At 45.1% G+C, this 13,853-nt stretch overlaps 1 protein-coding gene across 2 annotated transcripts in view; it reads right to left on the reverse strand.

Moving 5' to 3' along the window:
- Positions 1–3,577: 3,577 nt before the first annotated feature.
- The window catches only part of LOC106586535 (ephrin type-A receptor 3), a 153,631-nt gene continuing 143,355 nt past the window's right edge, over positions 3,578–13,853 (reverse strand). Inside the window, exons 16-18 of one of the 2 annotated variants that reach the window (XM_045707295.2) lie at positions 9,977–10,135; positions 6,715–6,839; positions 3,578–5,930 (exon numbers count right to left, since the gene is read on the reverse strand). In XM_045707295.2, coding sequence (XP_045563251.1) covers positions 6,755–6,839; positions 9,977–10,135 — 244 coding nt within the window. In that variant the 3' untranslated portion in view covers positions 3,578–5,930; positions 6,715–6,754. The remainder of the gene's footprint in view (positions 5,931–6,714; positions 6,840–9,976; positions 10,136–13,853) is intronic. The other variant, XM_014173940.3, reaches the window with a different exon arrangement.

Raw genomic sequence — 13,853 nt, forward strand, 5'->3', positions numbered from 1 at the left:
TTAGACTTCAGTGCAGATTTTCACATTATCGATCATAGTCTGCTTTACACCCCCTGCTATATTGTGGATAAAGAGCTAGCGGTCTATCAGAACACAGAGGGTGTTCTTTAATGGAAGCCTCTCCAACATAATCCAGGTAGAATCAGGAATTCCCCAGAACAGCTGTCTAGGCCCCTTACTTTAAAAAAAGATTTACTAATGACATGGCTTTGAGTAAAGTCAGTGTGTCTATGTATGCGGATGACTCAACACTATACACGTCAGCTACTACAGCGACTGAAATAACTGCAACACTTAACAAAGAGCTCCAGTTAGTTTCACAATGTTTGGCAAGGAATACATTTGTCCTAAATAAAATAAAAATACTAAAAGCATTGTATTTGGGACAAATCATTCACTAAACCCTAAACCTCAACAAAATGAATAATGTTGAAATTGAGGTGACTAAACTGCTCGGAGTAACCCTGGATTGTAAACGATCATGGTAAAAACATTGAAACAACAGTAGCTATGATGGGGAGAAGTCTGTCCATAATAAAGCGCTGCTCTGCCTTCTTAACAGCACTATCAACAAGGCAGGTCCTTCCCGCCCAAGTTTTGTCACACTTGGACTACTGTTCAGTCATGTGGTCAGGTGCAACAAAGAGGAACTTAGGAAAAATTGCAATTGGCTCAGAACAGGGCAGCACGGCTGGCCCTTGGATGTACGCAGAGAGCTAACATTAATAATATGCATGTCAATCTCTCCTGGCTCAATGTGGAGGAGAGATTGACTTCATCACTGCTTGTATTCACATGTTGAATGCACAAGCTGTCTGTTTGAACTACTGGCACACAGCTTGGACACCCATGCATACCCCACAAGACATGTCATCAGAGGCTTCTTCACAGTCCCCAAGTGCAGAACAGACTATGGGAGGCGCACAGTACTACATAGAGCCACGACTACATGGAACTCTCTTCCACATCAAGTAACTGATGCAAGCAGTAAAATTAGATTAAAAAAAACAGATAAAAATGTATCTTATGGAACAGCAGGGACTGTGAAGAGACAAACACAGGCACAGACACATGCACAATAACATACACACTATACACAACTGTAAGTGCTGTTATTGTGAAGGTCGAGCCGTTTAGGAGCCGCAAAGTGGTAGGCCACACAAACTCACAGAACAACCCGCCGAGTGCTGAAGCACGTAGCGTGTAAAAATCGTCTGTCCTCGGTTGCAAAACTCACTACCGAGTTCCAAACTGCCTCTGGAAGCAACGTCAGCACAAGAACTGTTCATCAGGAGCTTCAGGAGGAATAATGGTCTGGGACTGTTTTTCATGGTTCAGGATAGGCCCCTTAGTTCCAGTGAAGGGAAATCTTAACGCTACAGCATACAATTACGTTCTACACGATTCTGTACTTCCAACTTTGTGGCAACAGTTTGAGTAAGGCCCTTTCCTGTTTCAGCATGACAATGCCCCCATGCACAAAACAAGGTACATACAGAAATGGTTTGTCGAGATCGTGTGGAAGAACTTGACTGGTCTGCACAGAGCCCTTACCTCAAACCCATCGAACACCTTTGGGATTAATTGGAACGCCGACTGCGAGCCAGGCCTAATCACCCAACATCAGTGCCCGACATCTCACTAACGCTCTTGTGGCTGAATGGAAGCAAGTCCCCGCAGCAATGTTCCAACATCTAGTGGAAAGCCTTCCCAGAAGACTGGAGGCTGTTATAGCAGCAAAGGGGGGACCAACTCCATATTAAAACCCATGATTTTGGAATGAGATGTTTGACGATCATCTGTCCACATACTTTTGGTCATGTAGTGTATGTTACTGTGTGTGTAGAAATGCACCTTTGTGAAAGTGTTTCTATGTGACATGTGTATATGGATGACATCCTCCCAGCATGTAGCGGCATCCTTGGCCAAGTACACAAGACAGAGCCAATGTCTTTCCAAGCTGGTGTCACGCCCCGCACTACAGCTGCACACAGCTGGAGACTTTTTACTGTGACAGCTAGGGAGAGAGGGAAGAAACGAGAAAAGGGTTGAGTCCATGTCATGAAGAAAAGGGGGTTGAAGGGGTCCATGGTAGAAGGGTTGGAGGGGAAGATAGGGTTTGTTCCACAGGGGATAGGATCCAAGGTTGGGAGGAGGGGGTATGGCAGGGGGTTGGGTGTAGGGGGAAGAAATGATGGTGGAAGGGTTAGTAAGAGATGGAGAAGAGAGGGTTTGGGGTTTACAATTCAAAATATGATACAGACATTACAGTGTTGTACTCAGAACAGACATTTACAAAGCAGAAACATGCTTTCTTTGCTGCTGAGTGGCGCAGTGGTCTAAAGCACTGCATCTCAGTGCTAGAGGTGTCACTACAGACCCTGGTTTGATCCCAGGCTGTATCACAACCAGCTGTGATTAGGAATCCCATAGGGCAGAGCACAATTGGCCCATCATCATCTGGGTTATGGGAGGGTTTGGCTGAGGTAGGTTGTCATTGTAAAATAACTGACTTGCCTAGTTAAATAAAGGTTAAATAAAATGTTTTTAAAAAATGATCTTCATCCCTGTTCCCAGTGGAGAAATGCTTTCTGGGCCTGCTGCTGCCAGGTGAGCAGAGTTAGACAGCTGGTGATAAATGGGCCCTGTTAACCTCCCTGCCTGGCTGTGTTAGCTTAACACTGTGTTCTACTGGCCTCTCACTTCTACAACGGGACTGACGCAGACACCTCCTGTCCTGTTCTCCTACCGACTGCCTAGTCTCTCTCGCTCACCCTTAGTCTTTCTCCGTCTATCTCTTTACCTCTCACCACCTGTCTGTCTCCTGTCCTCCTGCAGCTGCTAGTTCATCTCCCTCTCTCTCCAGTCTTCTCCCTTGCTCTTCCCCTCCATCTTTCCCCGGCCAGTTCTTGTTCTCAGGAGCTCAGGGGTTTTAGATCACAGTAAAGAACAAATTGGAACAACAATGTGTAACATAATGTGTTCATCGTTCCCTGACTAGGGGGCAATGTCCAGCTCACCACCTTTCCTCTCCTTTATCCCTTTCCCCTCGCTCCTCTTCTCCATCTCTCCCTTGCTCCTCACATCTGGAGAGTGTCAGGCTTCCAGGGGAGAGCAGAGAGACCATCAGTCACCATCATACACACACACACATGCACACACGCACACACACACACACATACACACACACACACACACATACACGCACGCACGCACGCACCCACGCGCGCGATCAGTCAGCCCCCAGACTTCCCCCAGACGCTGCCCCACTCTGGAACCCTGTAGGATCAGCTGCATTAAAATCACACTATAAATCTACCTGCTAACTACATCGGGCCTGCTCTACTCTATATGAAAGACCTTATTGGAAGTGGCCCTGAACATGGATTCTGATTCAGAGCAGAAGAACAGGGATTGACAACAGAAGCTCTGTGGGGACTAGAGAGGAGAGCTGGAGACCAGATGTCTGGTAGAGACAGGAGAGGGCTAAGTTGGTGCCTTGTTATGTTGTCCCAAAGCTGTAAAATACCAGAAAGAATAATAGGGGCAAGTTTATCGGCATAAATGTTTTCAAAAATATTTTAAGAATGTTTATTATAAAAATATAAATGTTTCCACTACAAATCATTTAACATTAGTAGACAAGGCCTTTTACATTTGCACAAGCACACACACACATTTACAAACGCACGCACACAGACACACACACACACGCTTGCATGCACACACATACACACGCACACACGTTGATCTAAAGAAAGCTAAAAGAGTAGGGAGGGGGGTGGTTAACAGTATTGCTCTTCCAAATGTTCATGATAATAAAGAAAACAGAGAACCTTGACGACGCTGTCACAGAACCATGTTATAACCTACTGTATGCTACAAACACACTACACTTATGCACTGTATATGTTAACAAATAAATAATAGGTTATTATAATTGCTTTTTTTAATGTAAAAAACAAATATAATACAAAATAACAGCAAATATAATACAAATAATTGTTGCCTTTTTAAAACGTTGCACAGATATTTTTGTTCATTCTTTTATACATAGAAACATTTGTACAAAGGGATGGCTATGGAAGGGACTGTACTGCTAGTAACTATAGTTACATGGTTGTTTACATATGTACATGCTAATAGAACACGCAACAGCAGCTAAGGGCAACAGGCGGGCAGGGGACAGATGGGGGGTGCTATCACGCATCCACACGCACCATTGTTCAGATCAGAGAGAATCATTGTCTGCTCCAGAGATGTATTACACTCACACACTCGTTGTTTCCAGAGAGCAGTGAGATCTCCAGCGCTGCTGGAAGAAGGCATTAGAAGAGCTCGGGGATAGTCATTGAATGTAATCTATCTACCTTACAGAGCAGAATATGCTCTGGAGTAGTCAGTTGCAAGGTATTCTCTCTCTACCTCTCTCTGTCTGTCTGTCTCTCTCTGACTGTCTCTCTCTGTCTGTCTCTCTCTGTCTGTCTCTCTGTCTGTCTCTCTGTCTGTCTCTCTCTCTGTCTCTCTCTCTCTAACTCTCTCTCTCTGTCTGTCTCTCTGTCTGTCTCTCTCTGTCTGTCTCTCTCTGCATTTCCCTCCACATCTCTCTCTACTTCTACCTCTCTCTCGATCCCTCCTTTTCTCTCTATCCTGCTTTAGTTTGAATGAATAACACATACTGAGATGTCACACTAGGGGTTGGAATTAGGAAGCTTGGAGTGATGTATCATCATGAACTGTATAATAAGCAGACTTGTGGCAGTTAATTACAGTTCTGTATGTGGTCTGATATGTCCTGTGAACCATCAGAGCAAACTGTGTGAGACTTGGTTCTGGTTGATCAAACTCATAACTGATTGTTGTGATTATTGCTTTCTGTTTGACATCAACTGTTTTCAGACTGTAGGCTGTAGCTAGGGGATACATGGCTTATTGTAGTCTGGGTGCCCATCCAATGGTTTGGCTTCTTTCCCAAGCTGACTTTCTCTTGAGTAACACAGGAGCACTCACAGACACACAGACACACAGAGTGGTATCAGTCCTTCTCTGTGAGAGAGAGTGGGGTCTTCAGTGGTGGAAGTCCAGCATCTCAGAGTTCATGAATGAATCTCCAGGTCTGCTTCTGTCTGCTCCAGGTTGATGTGAGTGGATTGCTGCTGCTGACTGCATTATTCTACTCAAGGCATTTAACGCCCCCCTCTCCAGAGTTAAAGAGCTGTCAGTCAAATCCACAGGATCACGATTGGATCAGTTCTCAACGAGCCCCTTACCACTATAGGTCACACAAAGGGCCCTGCTGTCCCGCATTATCCAGTCCCAGCACCAGCCCTTTATCGCCATGCCCCCAAGGTCCAAGGCCAGGTTCTCTCCTCTCCTGTTCTCAGTAAGGCATCTCAGCATTGGTGTGGAGCATCGATCTCCAGGGCAGTCGCCCTCCGCTGCACCACTTTTCTAACGTCTACTTCCTCCTTTAGTTTGGGACTTCCTTCCTCTATGTTAGAGATGAGAGGGCTGTTCTAATCCAATGAGCCCCTCCTCTCCCCATCACTACCCCTCGCAAGGGGAAGCCTCCCTTGTGGAAGGAACGTCATTGAAACGTTCACAGAGGTCTCACTGGAGTGGAGGGAGGAACTGAAGGGGAGACGCTTTAAATCATATTGGAACGGAGCCCAGAGGGGCTTCATTCAGAATGGAACGGGGCCCATAGGAGCTTTATTCAGATTGGAACAGGGCCCAGAGGGGCTTCATTCAGATTGGAACGGGGCCCAGAGGGCAGACAGTCAGCCAGTCAGCCAGACAGCCAGTCTCTAGAGGCTCAGTCGAGTTACACTGGGACAGGGGCGTTCTTACTGTGGCTCTCTAGTGCTTTGATGCTGCTCACAATGTTCTTCTGGGGGCCGACGATAGTCACACCAACCTTCTTTAGGTCCCTGTAGAAAGAGAGAGGAGGGGGCGAGAGAGACAACGAGCAAGAAAGAGAGAGAAAGTAAGAGTAAGTGCTTCAGTGTAAGACAGTGACATTAATGGCATGCCGTCAGTGATGCCCATCCCCTCCCCCTTCCGCTGGCCTGTCAATCACACAGGACCACATTTCCCAGAAGGACGATGGGCTGCCAGAATCTCTAGTCAGCTGCTGGCAGAGTGGCCTTGAGCAGTTTTTGGTATATTGCTTAGTCTGAAGTGGTGTGTGTGTGTCTAGTGTGTGTGTGTGTGTGTGTGTGTGTGTGTGTGTCTTTGGAAGGGACCAGCACTGGTACAAATAGGTGGATAACAAATGCATAATAAAACAAATGGTTAAGGCATGCTTTGTCACAACACCGGCACACAGTATGGGTTACACACATCATTCTATAAAGACACACAACTTAAAAGAGTGTGTTATGTTTCATCTAGTGGACTGTATGTAGCAGCATGGTGATATTAGGTCCAGCAGTGGACAAGACATCTTCATCTCTGCTTCTGTAGGTGACTGTTGTTATAGAAGCATATTAGTGAAGCAGATCGGAGTTACAAACAGCACAGCTCAAACCCACTCAGTTAACATAATGTAGCTTTGGTTTCACATTGAGCTTCAGTTTTAGTGCAACAGGCTTCTCTGCTAGTCTGTAGGGTGCACATGAAACAATACATGAAAAGTCCTTATAAAGTTATTTGAATGCAAGCAGGGGGTTCTAGTTTGGAGGGCAGCCAGACAGTGTACTGCAGTCCACCCACCATCCGTTGTCTCTGGAGTTTGAAGGGAGGAGGAGGGGGGTTAGAGGGTGGTGATCCCCATTGAAGGCTCCCACTCTGGGCAGGTGGCTGCTGTGACGTGGTGGTGGACCTCCGTCAGACAGATTCTACAGTACAGACAGGCAGGACGCAGGGCCAGGGAATGGGAATATAAGTTCACACAGCCATACTGGCAACAGTCTCTCAAAAGGGAGTATGGGTACACAGCATTAACACCACGAACAACACGTTACAAATCAAAACAAATGGTAAATAAACTGCATAAAACATGAACACATAAAGTATGACATAAATTAAAAAAACAGTCTCAGCAGTGAATGGATAAAAACAAATGACTGTGTTCTGTCCCTTCCATTTTGAAGTGTTTTAAAGTGGAGCTCATCATCTATCAGGTTTAAGTAGACCAGGGCCCAAACTCCTGACCGCTATATTCCACATGACCAATGAGAACCATAATGGATATGTTGGAAGTGTTTACAGTGAGCAGCTTCCTGTTAGTCAGACAGAAAGGACTGTCTCATCTAGAACTCTGAATGAAGAGGCTCTTCACTATGAGAGCACACAGAGGCTTCATTCCTGCTGCTGTGTGTCAACAGAAGTGAGGCAGTAAAGAAAACGGGAGAGGAGAGGAAGTCTGATGCCTCAGGCTGGACCACCCAGCCTCAGAACTACTAGAACCTCAATTTTAAACCCACATCTTTGTCAATTGATCAGTAGCTACACTCGACTAACCTGTACCCCCGCACATTGACTCGGTACCGGTACCCCCTGTATATAGCCTTGTTATTGTTATTTTATTATGTTACTTTTTATTATTTTTTACTTTAGTTTATTTGGTAAATATTTTCTTAACTCTTCTTGAACTGCACTGTTGGTTAAGGGCCGAGTCAGTAAGCATTTCACGGTAAGGTCTACACTTGTTGTATTCGGCGCATGTGACAAATAAAGTTTGATTTGATTTGATCTTAGAAAAAAGGTGTTATCTAGAACCTAAAGGGTTTTTTTGGCTGTCCCCATAGGAGAACCCTTTGAAGATCCATGTTTGATTCCAGGTAGAACCTTTTTGGTTCCAGGTAGAACCCTTTTGGTTCCCTGTGGCTCAGTTGGCTCAGTTGGTAGAGCATGGTGTTTGCAACGCCAGCATGGTGTGTGTATCGCCAGGGTTGTGGGTTCGATTCCCACGGGGGACCAGTACAAAACAATGCATGAAATGAAATGTATGCATTCACTACTGTAAGTTGCTCTGGATAAGAGCGTCTGCTAAATGACTAAAATGTAAAATGGTTCCAGGTAGAACCCTTTTCAGTTCGATGTTGAACCCTATCAACAGAGGAGGACAACCAAAGAACCCTTTTGGAACCCTTTTTTCTAAGAGTGTATATAAGCATGATGTGTCAGTGGATTGAGGAGCGGTATGAGGGTTTGATTAGTCTGGCAGACAAACAGAGGTCAGAGTGAGAGTGTGGGTGGGTAGTTTCCTGCTGAATATAAAGACCTGGATTAAGACACTACTAATCAATAGACTGGTATATCATCCGGTCTGGGACTGGTCTGTCTGTGTGTCAGGGCTATACCCTCAGAGGATTAAAACATACATATGATCCAGTTCTGATCCAGAAGAGGTGGATCAGACATGCTGTAGAATGATCCTGTTGTCAGAAACCATGTGTAGGCTGTACAGTTGATCTGTGATGTTTTCCATCAATACTGTACATGGTTTTACTGAGTCTGCAAAGCAAGCCTGTAGTGATTGGTTAAAAGGATTCTTTCATTGATGACATTAATTAATTGATTAAATGTTCGAAGAAAAATGCAAAAAAGAGAGAGAAAGCACGAGAGAGAGAGAGGAGAGTAGGAGAGAGAGAGAAAGAGCGAAAGAGAGAGAGAGAAGGAGAGAGAGCGCGAGAGAGAGCGCGAGAGAGAGCGCAAGAGAGAGAGAGAGGAGAGAGCAAAAGAGAGAAGGAGAGAGAGAGAGCGAGAGAGAGAGCGAGAGAGAGAGAGAGTCCTCTCTCCTTTTAAGGCATTGTTCTGTTGGACAGATCAGGCTCTCTCTCAGGCAATTAAACTAGGCCATAGTGAGGAGGGAATTTCATACGCTATTTGCATTTCATTATTTATATTGACATCAGAACAAAAGGCAACGTGGTAATTACTGCCTGGGCCTTTTGTTAGGCTTTGTAGTCACTGTCGAGCCCAGAGGGTTAGGGAGACAGAGGGTTAGGGAGACAGAGACCTCCGCTTTGATCAGCCTGATTATGACTGTCAAATTATTTACACTGTCAAATACCTCATCAATTAACACAACAGCAGGTCCGCAAAGGCCATATCCTCTGCTGAGAGAGAGGGAGGGGAGGAGAGAAAGAAAGAGGAAGGGAAAGGAAGAGAGGAAAATGAGAGAGAAAGAAAGGGACGGAGAGAAAGCCTCCAGCGGGCCAAATCACTGCATTTCCCATGAAGCCCATATGAGCAACATGGAGGAGCCGGGAGCCCAAATGGAGGTTTATTATTAGAGAGAGAGGTTGCTATGAGTTGCACGGGGGTGCATGGGGGTTGTGATCGTAGATTCTGCCAGATCCACTCTACTAAAGCTGTTCACAGGCTGTAGATCCTGTCAGAACTGGAGCTTAGAGAGTCTTTCTCTCTCTGTGTGTGTGTGTGTGTGTGTGTGTGTGTGTGTGTGTGTGTGTGTGTGTGTGTGTGTGTGTGCGTGTGTGTGTGCGTGTGTGTGTGTGTGTGTGTGTGTGTGTGTGTGTGTGTGTGTACCAGTGTGTGTGTGTGTGTGTGTGTACCAGTGTGTACCAGTGAGCGTGGCTAAAGCTCTGTCATTATAGATTACAATCAAATGCTGCCGTCCATGGTTAACAGATTAGACCCACAGCGGTGCCTCCAAGTAATGGGAGCAGATTGTAAACATGATGGCGTCTCAGTGGGGGTGGGGTGTGTGTGAGGTGTATTAAATCTGGGTTGCTGTGGCATGAGAGACTTTCTCAAGGAAAAGTCATGTTTTAAGCCTGTTGCACTCAGACACAAAAATGTCTAGGCATTCCCATATCTCTTCAAATATTAGATCACGTTCAAATACAAACTTAAGTCATGTTATACAACAACTTAAATTTTGTTTGCTTGTTGGACAAGCCAAAAAACTGAAATTCAAATTGACCATTGGTTTGTCAGCAAGTGTTCAGTGAGTCCTGTAAGTGTGAGTCTGAGTGTTACTACAGAGCGTCATAAGAAGCAGTCTTACTCTGCGGAGGTCTTGGGCAGGGTGTCACAGGAGCTGTAGCTGACCCCAGAGAAGGCCTCCTTACAGGGCAGAGTCCTCACGTTGTCCAGCCAATCCCCCATTGTTCCCAGTGACTGAACCACCTCTGAACTACTCCTGTCCAGGAGCAGGTTGGCTGGCCTGGGAGAGGGGGGGAGAGGGGGGAGGGAGAGGGGGGAGGATATGGATGGTTAGCTGTCGGAACAGTGGCCATGCCTGAACTACTCGTGATGAGGGGGGTGACATGGGACACAGTACAGTCCCCACAGAAAGCTGGTCAGCCTTGGAACATAAATAATACCATCCCTACTTCCTCTCTCCCTCCTCTCAGCTGACAACTCTGTCTGCCTGCCCAGAGAAAAAGTTATTATCCAGAAAACAAGAGTATAAAATAACATGCTGCACAGAGCGAAAACAAAAGGCTGTAAACCACATTTCCCCATGCGCACACACACAAATGCAGGCAACCACGCACACAGCATGTACGAATGTACATACATACGCACACACACACGCACCACGGGTCTCCCCATAAGGAAATACCTGTGGAGAGAAGGGACTACCCACAAACCCGTTCCGTTGCTGTGCGTTATGGACAAGCTCTCCCAAGTGAAAGGAAAGCCACACACACAATGTGATGTTTACTTTATCATACAGACTAGTCTGATGATTTTACAATATGACTGTTTGCACTGTTTCTAGGAAATTAAGTCAATATAGCTCCAAACACGTATGTTGGACGGGCTTTAAGTAACATGAAAAACCGTACAGTGTAGATTCTATATTTATGTTTTAGATGTGACATCTCTTAACAATATGATTATATAACAAAACAAGCATAAATGTTCATATAATTACATGAATATTTTCTCTTCAAAATACTAGAATTTTCAATAGTGCAACCTTGATCAGATTATAAACTGAATAAAATAATTAAATCAAATCACAATTCATGCTGTTCCATTAACAATAATTTCTAGTAGGAATAGCATTTCATGGCTGGAGGCACCGTTCTGAAGAGATTTGAGTGACAGAAGAGGGAAGGAGAAAGGAGAGAGGAGAGAAGGAGTGGATGATAGAGTGATGTACAGATGTAATATCTTAATTTGATCACTCTGTTGTTGCAGCTAATTTTTCTGCAGAGCAGAAAATGCAAATCGTAGTGTATTCAAGGTTTAAAAAGGCTTCTAGCGTTTGGGTAATTTCCACTTTAAAATGCCAAACTTGATTTGCCATAACGAAAAATTTATCAACCCCGACAAAAATGTCCATGAACGACATACACATAATAATTATAATTTCCAGTTGCTGCAGGATTATTTTCCTGCTGAGAGAAACTGGTGAAATTAAGATCTGTAGATGATGAGTCTGTCCATAACCCTGACCATGTTCACTCTGGCCAGCCGGCCGGCCAGATAGACAGACAAACGGTTGTTAAACCAAAACCAGACCAGGAGACACTCCCCACATCTCCTGAGCCAATAACCTTGTTGTTTTGTATTTTGTTTAGTGGACACCAGGCACAGCAGCTGTTGCTATAGTCATATCTGATCAACATCCAAATCAACAAGTCCACCTCCCTATGAGGCAGGGTCAGAGCAGGTCAGACCAACTCAGACCTCATCAACAACAACCCTGACTCATACTCAACAATGATGGGTGTTGTGTCAGAGCCATTCAGAATGGTTATTGTTTATTTTAACTAGGGAAGTCAGTTAAGAACAAATTATTATTTACAATAATGGCCTACCCGGCCAAACCCAGATGGCACTGGGCCAATTGTGCGCCACCCAATGGGACTCTCAATCACGGCCAGATGTGGTACAGCCTGGATTCAAACCAGGGACTGTAGTGACTCCTCTTGCACTGAGATGCAGTTCCTTAGACCACTGCGTCACTCGGGAGTGTGTGTGCGTGTTTATGTGTGTGTGTACATGTGTGTGTCAAATCAGCCAGTGAGTCAGAAAACAAACGACTGGGACCGTATCACCTGATCACACACACAGGAAAACACAGCCTAGGGAATACAAGCCAACACAGGACAGGAAACCAGCTTGGTATTCCCATAGAGACATATACTTATAGTAGTGTAAATGAACCATAATAGCAGGAAGTCAAGTCCACACTGAGGCTGAGTGTATTATATATAATGACACACATCTGCATCACAGCACGTGAATATGCATTGTGGGTCGTGGGGAGGTGTGTGTGTTGGCTCTGTGACGGTGTGTGATGGGACAGGTAAGACTACTAGACGGTTCTAGAATATCTTTTTGCCATGACTCATTTCAGTAGGCTAACTTAAGGAAGTAAACAAAGCAGTAAGAGAGACAGTCTGTCTGGAACATAGTGACCCAACTAAGCAGCCAACCAGACGGACAGCTCACCATGGGGACAGCAAGAGCTAGTTTGAGCTAGAACAAGCGGAAGAGGATAGAGAAAGGAGTGGAAAGGAAAGAGAGAGCTAAGTGACTGGTATGTGATTGAATCTCTTCCTGATCATCAGAGGCCTGTCTGACAGCTGAGGGCCAACCGGGCAGAAGAGATAAGAGAGGAGAGAGGGATGGAGGGAACGAGGCAAACAAACACACACACAGCTCCCTGATTAAACATCAGTCATGTATGAGGAGACTATTGATCTGTAAAGTTCTGTCCTCTGCCTCCAAAACTGTCATGGTGTCAGTGTAGAGGTAAACTATAGAATAACTTATCTTCCCTCTGTGTGATTCTGTTGGTGGTTTCATTCTTTATTTTCTGCTGCGCTAGAGGAAGAGAACGAGGGATGAGAGACAAGGAGGGGGACAAAAAGAACATGCTAGTTGTCATGGAGAGGAGTTGGTATCTGAAACCCCTGTGTAAGTTATCATCTTACCGACGGCAGGATTGAGAAAGTAGAGAATTCTCCATATGATGGAAAAAAAGCAAGGAGGTGAGAAAGCAAAGCTAAATTCTACCGTCCCTGTCTTTTTATCTCTCCTCCTTTTTCTTTCCGTTTTCTCTCTTTGTCTGTTTCCACTGACCTCTGAAAGACCACTGCTGTGTAGTATCATGTTTTTAAGGCTCTCAGAGGAGCAGAGGGAGAGAGGGAGAGAAAAAGAGGAGGAGATAAGGACATGGGGATGAGGAGGCGGCGGAGAGGGGGAGAGGTTGACATCTGGGCAGCTTGGTGGAGGACAGGAGAGGAGGAGAAGAGAGGAGAGGAATGCAGGTCTCACTGTGAGGGGAACTGAAATGGCTCTGCAGGGTTTCTCCCAGAGTCCACCCCCCAGCCCTCCTCCCCTCCATTCCTCTCTCCATCTGGCCATCTGCCTCTCCCCTTTTCCCCTCTTCGCTCATCCCTTTTTCAACACCTACCTTTCCCCATTTCCCTTTTACAAGGGGCCTCATTTATCAAAGGTGCATACGCACACAAGTCACTTTTCCTGCAAAGGTTGTTATTTATAAAATTTTAACTTGACGGGAAAGTGTGTGTATCTCCACACAAATCTCAGACCTTGCTTACGCACAACTTCTAGTGGTTGGAGAATTGGATTACAAGCAAATATTGTTATTTTGGGGGAAATGGAGGTGTTTCACCAAGGGAATTCTAATAATGGAATGCTAATAAAAACATTAAAACGTAACCTAATGATAAAATAGATGCATTTGCCGTTGGTAAGGAATCATAATCAGATTTTCTGACATGACTGGTTTATTCCCATTACACAACAGATATTAGGGTACTATTTATCCATCGCTCATTCAATAGCCAAGCATGCTCAAAAATAACTAGACCGGCGGTAGCCTATACGAAGGGTACTCAACTACTAAAATAACTAGACCGGCGGTAGCCTATACGAGGGGTACTCAACTACTAAAA

Source organism: Salmo salar, chromosome 25 (genome assembly GCF_965601325.2).
Source record: "Salmo salar chromosome 25, fSalSal1, whole genome shotgun sequence".
NCBI classification, from domain to species: Eukaryota; Metazoa; Chordata; class Actinopteri; order Salmoniformes; family Salmonidae; genus Salmo; species Salmo salar.